General features: G+C 26.6%; 1 protein-coding gene across 1 annotated transcript; it reads right to left on the bottom strand.

Annotated features, from left to right (window-relative positions):
- Nucleotides 1-394: 394 nt before the first annotated feature.
- LOC102600920 (transcription factor bHLH61-like) lies at nucleotides 395-7,076 on the bottom strand. Its single transcript, XM_006349504.2, has 4 exons — nucleotides 6,844-7,076; nucleotides 5,867-5,998; nucleotides 3,015-3,182; nucleotides 395-672 (listed from the first exon to the last, which is right to left on the bottom strand). Exons 1-4 carry the CDS (start codon nucleotides 6,919-6,921, stop codon nucleotides 577-579), a joined length of 474 nt encoding a protein of 157 aa, XP_006349566.1. The 5' UTR covers nucleotides 6,922-7,076; the 3' UTR covers nucleotides 395-576.
- Nucleotides 7,077-8,260: the final 1,184 nt, after the last annotated feature.

The raw sequence follows: 8,260 nt of genomic DNA, 5'->3' as shown, positions 1-8,260 counted from the left end.
TTCATCTTTTGTTATACTTCCCTTCGTCCATTTTTAATTATCGTGATTTGCTTTTTTAGAGTTAAACGTTAAGAATTTTGACTAACATTTTACGATGTATTTTTTCATCATATTGACATGCGGAAAATTGCAATTTATAGTACTTTTCATATAGTTTTTGAATATCTAAGTTTTTTGTTTAAAATATCGAATTAATGTAATATAATTTAACTTTGAAAATTAGTTAATTTGACTTTCGAAAGTGCAACATGACAATTAAAAGTAGACGGAGGGATATATTGTACTAATTTTTTTAGATTGATTTTACAACATGCGCACATCATATTTCTCGTAGTGCATGGGAAATTGTGATCTTTAATTGTTCAAGAAAAAATGCATTAATTATGTCATCATGTTAATTAACACTCTTCCGACCTTGTTGATTAATATTAATCCATAAAATGCAGCATTTACAAAAAGGACTTTTCCTTTTTGCTTAATTGCCCTTTTTTTTCTTCATTTTTTTCCATTTTGATGGAATTTTTTTTTTTGTTGAAAGAACAGAGGGAGAAGATAAGATAAGTAAAGGTGATTAAATTAATCTTGTTGATTGCGCTGTTTCCAATTCCTTATAGCTTCCAAGACTGCTTGTTTTACCATTTGGGCATCTACGCATTCAATCTCTCCTTCCTTCTGCAATGGTAACAACCTTTTTAGCCATAATATAAGGTGAAAATATATACTTCATGGGTATTGCTAAATGACCAGAAAATTAAAAAGTCAATAATATTCTTTTTATTTTAAAATAAATTGATCTTTTTTCCATTTTTTAATTAAATGGTATTAAAGCTAAAAGAGTAAAAATATTCAAAAAGGTAAAATAACAAAGTGTGAAATATGTTATTTTATCATTCTGGCCAAATTTTCTAGCCAAAAGAATTTTTCCATGCTCTATATTTTATATTAACACTCATGTAGTTTAACTTCTAGTATCAAAAAGTCATATGTGATCATAACTTGTATTATTTTCTCTGTCCTAATTTATGTTTTCTTTTTAATCAATTCTAAAAAAATGAAATACTTCTACCTTTAGTAATAATTTAAGTTTTACGTTCTCATTTTATTCTATATGAGATGATTTACAATTACACAAATATCTTTGACTTATTTTACATCACAAATTTCAATCATTTTTTAAAATTATATAATTCTTAAACTTATGTCCAATCAAATACCTTTCCATAACGGAATAATATGGTTACCATAAGTTCGCTCGTGGGTAATGTAGGTAAAACTAAGCTAGCTAGTCTCTTATGAAAATTACCTGTACGTAACTACCTTAATTAGAGATATGATTGTTAAATGTATTTGATTGTATAATTAGGTAAATTTTACACAATTAAACTTTTTATCAATAGACGAGTTTAATTTGTGTTTAATAACTGAACAAATGAAAACAATGAAATATTAATTAGAATAAGAAGTATTAACTTTTGTAAAGTATTTTTTAGACTCAAGATGGATAGGGCTCATTCGGAGGGTAGCACCCTTTATAATTTTACTCAGGGCTCAAAATTAAATTGATATGCGTATATAATGCAATCTTGTAATTTTTTGTTTTCTAAATTTTGTTGTAAAAGACTATTATAATGATGATTCACGATAACAATATCATTAATTTTTCTCTTCTCGATTATATTTATTAAAGAATATTTTAGATCATCAAATGTGTATAAGAACAAAATTGATTAAACTATTCCTTTAATACAAATGAACTTCTTATAATATGATTTTTCTTAAAGTTGATTTCACTTATGATCATTCAAATTTTTTACATATTTTTTTTGGTAGAAAACCAATTTCCTCCGTTAATTCTATTTTTGTTCAATAAAAAGTAACTTTCTTATATTATGCTAACTATTAACTAGTCGAGAAATCAAGTCGTTTCTTTGATATTGAAAATTAAATTAAGGTTTTTGGTGGATAAACGTGAAAGCTTCTTAAAAGAAATAATTAAAAATTGGACACTCAACCAAAAATCCAAAGTGTGTGGTTCAAATAACGAGGTGGTTTTGTATAAGTCACACGTGAAGTTTTAAACAACAGCATGGACAAAAAGTATTCGAAGACAAGTACTCTTTTCATCCTAATTTAACATTTTTTAGTCAAAAAAAAAAGAAAAGAAAAGTTCCAAAATAATTGTTATTTTATAAAATTAAAAAAGAATTCATTATATTTTCTAGTTTTATACTTGCAATTAAAGGAGTAAAAGATTATTACTAGTACTTCCTCTTTTTTATATTATTTAATGTAGGTTGACTTAACACATTTTTTAAAAATATATTGTATTAAGGGTTTATTACTAAATTTGTTAGTATATATGCTTTGAAAATTAATATTCGGTTGTCACTATTTTTTTGTAATTATTTAATAATAATAATAATAACATAATATTAAAAAACTATGATAAAACTCCTTCAATTTATTAAAATGGACAAATAAAAATAACAATTTTTTTTTAGTATAAAGTCAAGTAGTATGAAATGAATGTATAACACTTTTTTTTCCAACACTAACACTTCCCAACAAGAAATAAATAAGAACACCTTCATAAATCACGCCTTATACACCATATCACTCTCTTTGTTCTTTTTTATTTGTTTATATTGAACTTGGTACGTTCTTTAAGAATTAATGATTGATTTAAATATTTTATCACAATATTAATATACATATAATGTTAAATCTTGAGAAATGATTTGAATGATAAATAATTAATTATTAATTGTATTATCTCTTTTTGATATATTAAAAGTGACAAACAAAAGTGATAATATATCTATTAATACTGGTAAGTAAAACTGATCAGAGGGAGTATTATTTTAATAAAAAAGAAATTTAAAATGAGACGCAGTTAAAAAATAAAGAAAATATTCTATTTTCCACAAACAAGAAAAAAAAAGATATTTAAATTTAAAAATAAAAATAAAATGTAGAAGAGGAAGTAAATTAAATAGAGAAATAGAAATTCTTACATCACTAACAGCTTCAAGTCGAAAACAATCTGAACAAGAAACCCTAGCATCCAATAATTCAAGGCCAAGCTCTTCAAAGACTTCCAATATTGAGACTAGCAAACCAGGGCAATTCTTTTCTGAAAACACATTTATTATGAATCCCTTCTCTAGGGTTTCTACGGTAACCTACACGATAAAGTTATTATCAGGTAATCAAATTATCTTTATCAAACATATTTACATGTAATTGATCAGATGGTGTAACTTGGGGCAGCTCAACAGTATTAAAAAAAAAAGACATGTGTCTTAGGCCCCCAAATTTGAAGGCCTAGGCCCCATTTTTAATAATAGGTTATGAGTTACTATTATTTTTTAACAAATATTGAATACTATTTATAGAAAATCTAAGCTTTCCCTATACAATAAAAGAATTATTAGAAGAAATTTGACATATTTGGAGTGCTATATCTCATTAAAGATAATTTAGAATAAGAATGGTTATATTATCAAGTGAAAAAAATATATTAGAACAAATCAATTATATAAAAGTTATTAACAATTTAAATTTAAGGCCTCCGTTTGATTTTGACTTTAGGCCACTAATCTACTTGAGCCACCGTGGATGTAACTATTCCTTACTCCAACAATACATCAAACCTAAACTCTTTAAGAAACCAGCTTAAGATTTATACACCGTTATTATGAAAATATTTACACCAATGTACAAGTCACTTTTTTACCTATTTTAACAAATAATCTTTCTTATTTTTTAAAATTTTAAATTTCTTATTCTAAGCAAATTTATCTAAAGATATCATTAAGATGACTTGATGGGTAGCTGATAGAATAAAGCCAATTCCATAGAATTATAGTTGGAATCTCTTAATTTCTTAGCAAAAATATCGATCAAGCCTATACTTTACAAAATTAATACAGTAACAATTTCTTAAGGAGACATGTTGGAGCACGTAAAAGTAAGTTAATTTATTGTAACATCAAACAATTGAAATGTAGTTATTTCTGAAAAAAAAAAATTAGTATTTTTTTGAAAAAAATACGTTTCATGAAAAAGCATTTTAGTCTCTACTGTCTAGTAATTACTTGTGTGTGGTAAATGGAGGAAACAAAAAATACAAATAAAATGTAGTACAAAAGGATAATAATATAAAGTTGTCCTTTTGGTAGTTTATGTGAGCTAAAGAATAAAGGGTCTCGTGAGTTATTGAAAATAAGTTTATTTGTGGGTCATTCAAATTAATCCTACATCAAAAAATAATATAAAAATTTCCGAACTATAAACAAAAAGATCTTAAATAAGATGTGTAAATGCGAACACAATCGTCAACATGACAAATCTGTAAGGTTCATTAGGCCAAAATAAGCACATTTCTTACCGTTCTTTGCAACATATTAAGGGAGAAAAGAAAATTTATTTGATTTATAACTTTTACTTGAAAATGTATTGGAGTTTGGACACAATGTTTGAATTTATTAGTTATTACTATAGTTTCGAGAGCCAAATATTTAATCATTGACGACAACTTAAATGTCAGACATCTCTTGTATGTTCTTATGGATTCAACAAATTCGGGAAATAAGTATATCCTTCGCTTTTTTTTAATACTGTCTTTTTAGTGTATCTAAAATAAAATGTCATTTTATTATAATTAGAAATAATATTACTTTAAAATTCTCTTTTACTCTTTAAAATGATTTACAATCACACAAATATCTAAAGATTATTTTAGACCATAAACTATAAAACCCTTACTTTATTTCTTAAATACTACGCTAAGTCAAATAATGCCACATAAAATGAGACAAAAGAAGTAATTGATAAATGATAAATATCTTATATCATCCTTTGAATATAATAGATTCAATATTTTGAGAAATGATTATTGTTAATAATAAGAATAAATTAATAACTAAATGATAAATTATATATCCGTCTTTAAAATTGTATAAATAAAAATGACTATCTATTTTTAGTATAGTTTAAATTAAGTGGACTGTTCACTTATATAGATATGTAATTTTAACAAAAAAATGGTTGATAAAGAGGGGATGTATTTTGTGAAGAATGTTGTTACTATTACCTGCCACTATTTCCATTTTCCTCCCAGTCATAATTTATGTTAAATCTATTGAATTTCGAGATTGATTAAACGATTTTTTTTTCTTATAATAATAATATTTAAATGTTTTGAACTGTAAATTATTATTTATTTTGAAAATAAATCTTACCCATAGCTGGGCTGTTGTATTAATTATCAAAGAAGAGGGTTAGACCATACCTCCTAAATACAACACAAGGTGATGGAATCACCTCAAAAAACTTAGTACTTGCTGCCTAATTTCAAATATGTGATTTAATTGCTAAATTATAAAAAAATCATTTTCGAATTCATGGTTGATCGATTTGAAAGCTCCTATTTGTAACCATTTGTACCTATTACTGCTACATATTTTTTAGCAAAAAGAGAAGTTCAAATTCATGATTTATATGCGCAAATAAAAAAAAAAGTCCCAAAAAGAAGGAAATAAAAATTACTCCCTCCGTTCCATTTTATGTGGCACTTCTCGGATTTTGAGATTCAAACAAGTCTATTTTTTACCGTAAATTTTTCATAGATCTTATAAACATTTTGAATTATTGATTATTGTGATTTATAGTACATTTTATGTCGTTTACAAATATATAAATTTCATTTTAAAAAATTGAAGATTTCATATGCAAATTTCTGGTCAAATTTAAACTGTTTGACTCTCGGAAAACGAAAAGTATCACATAAATTGGGACAGAGGAAGTATATGGCTAAGCTATTTAGACCAAAAAAAGTTAAAATGTCTAATTAAGCTATACATACCTCTGGCAAGGCATCTTCATGGTCATGATGAGAAGGTTGTGAAGTTGAAACATCTTCATTTAACTTGTCAATCCTTTCCTTTAATTCTTCTATATACTTTGATGCATGGGCAATGATTGATGTCTTATTCACCTGAAAAATTAACCAATATTTTGGTAAATAAAGCTACCAATTCAAATAACAAAACAAAAAAAAGAACAAAAAGATTTACTTTTTAACCCTCAGTCTACACACTTTAATTGGTGAAAGGTTCGAGCTTAGTAAACAACAACAATAACATAGTAGTGAAATTTTACTAGTGGTTTCCGAGGAGGGTAGAAGGTATGCAAAACTTACTATTACCTCAGAAAGGTAAAAATGCATAAAGGTTGAGCATAGTAAACAACAACAACATATCCAATGAAATTTCATAAGCGAAGTCTGAGAAAGATAAAATGAATGCAAACCTTACCACTACCTCGTGGAGGTGGAGAGGCATAATGGTTGATCTTAGTAAATAACAACATATCCCGTAAAATCTCATAAGTGAGATATGAGAAGGATAATATATATGCAAATCTTACCACTACTTAGTGGAGGTAGAGAGGCATAATGGTTGATCTTAGTAAACAACAACAACATATCCAGTAAAATCTCATAAATGGGATATGAGAAGGATAATATATATATATGCAAATCTTACCACTACCCCACCCCATGGAGGTAGAAATGCAGAAAGGTTGATCTTAGTCCATCTTAAAATTATTTTTTTGCTATCTTGTCTAGAAATCCGATTCAAAATATTAAATAGCAATAAATTGGTTTCATTTAGAAGATGAATAAAAACTAACTATTCCAATCAACTAATCAAAAAAGGATTTAATATTTCTTCTTTCATAAAAAAAATGAATTAGAAAGACAGAGATTTAATTAATTCCTTTGAATTAATAGAATCAGCATAAATAAATAAATAAAAATAAAGATAAGAGTAGTTTTACAGAAGGGGAATTAGTAATTGAACCAAGTTGCTCCAACTGTTGATTGAGCAATGCTTTTTGTTGCTCTTTGGATCCCATGATGTTAATTTCTTCTTCTTTCTTTCCTTTTATATGTTTTTGGATTCAATTTTTTTTTTCTTTCACACTAATATTGGTGGGTTTTTTTTAATGGCTTTTTAAAGAGAAGATGAGATTTCAAAGACAAATATGATGTGTTTGTTTGTATCCTGCATGAGTACCACAAGGTTCACAGGAGAGTATGACGTACTGATAATTAATTTAATTCGTCATAGAAAAAATAATGATTGGAAATGACTCACTTGGCCTTTCCTTATCAACCCTTTACCAATAGCTTTCGTAATTAGGAAAATAAACTTTAAATTCTGAGTAAACTGCGATTTGCACCCTTAATGTATACGTTCTTTTGTGACTTATTAAAGTATGAAATAAAATGTTATGCTTATTTTACTAAAAGGTGTCAATTCTGAAAAGTTGTTTTAGCATTGAGCAGGTAGTTCACCATAGTGAAGTTCTTTATATAGAGAAACAAGGTCGCTTAAAGGGAAATTTTTCCAATGCTAGGGTGAAATTCTTTGCTGAGGTTAGTCTTTTCATAAACTTCTTCGTCTATATATTAATTCGCTAATACCTTAAAGGGGTCGTTTGGTTACTGTATAAGATACATCTTATTCATGTATAAAAAGTTGCATTAGTTTTACTATGTTTGGTAGAAGTTTTGTATTAGGTATAGAAGTCAACATAACTTATACTCCCTCCGTTTAAAAAAGAATGACCTCCTTTTCTTTTTAGTCTGTTTCAAGAAGAATGACCTCTTTCTTTTTTTGGTAACATTTAATTTCAGCTTTTCACGTGGCATGTTTTAGGCCACAAGATTAAAGGATAATTTTATACACTTGACATAACTTTAATTTAGGACCACAAGATTCAAAAGTCTTCTTTATTTTCTTAAACTCCGTGTCAATTCAAACTAGACCATTCTTTGTGAAACGGAGGGAGTACCATGTTTGGTTGGTAAGATTTTAAATGTTGTATAAAAGTTATTCATGTATTAAATTATATGGTGTTTGGTTGCATTTTTTGTAGTCCTACATGATTAATACCAACATAACTTATGAGGGAATCTATGCATAAGTTATGCGGGGTAGAAGGTGGAATAAGTTATGTGGGTATTAGTTATACATGTATTAAAATGATAAATTACATATTTACCCTATTAATTTATTTTATTTTATTTTTTGATTGAAAACTTTACTGTTTTCCTAACTATGTTTGTTTTTTTATTTCTTTTTATATACTTACCGTTTTTATTTATTTATGCAAATGTAATATTTTTTTAATATTAGAAATTTGATTGAGTATTTTTTGACGGCACATATGCTAATCAAATATTAGCATT

The sequence above is a fragment of the Solanum tuberosum genome, unplaced genomic scaffold, assembly GCF_000226075.1.
Source record: "Solanum tuberosum cultivar DM 1-3 516 R44 unplaced genomic scaffold, SolTub_3.0 scf00111, whole genome shotgun sequence".
NCBI classification, from domain to species: domain Eukaryota; kingdom Viridiplantae; phylum Streptophyta; class Magnoliopsida; order Solanales; family Solanaceae; genus Solanum; species Solanum tuberosum.
The sequence above is the reverse complement of the archived record's forward strand: the minus strand, read 5'-3'. Positions and strand labels throughout refer to the sequence as shown.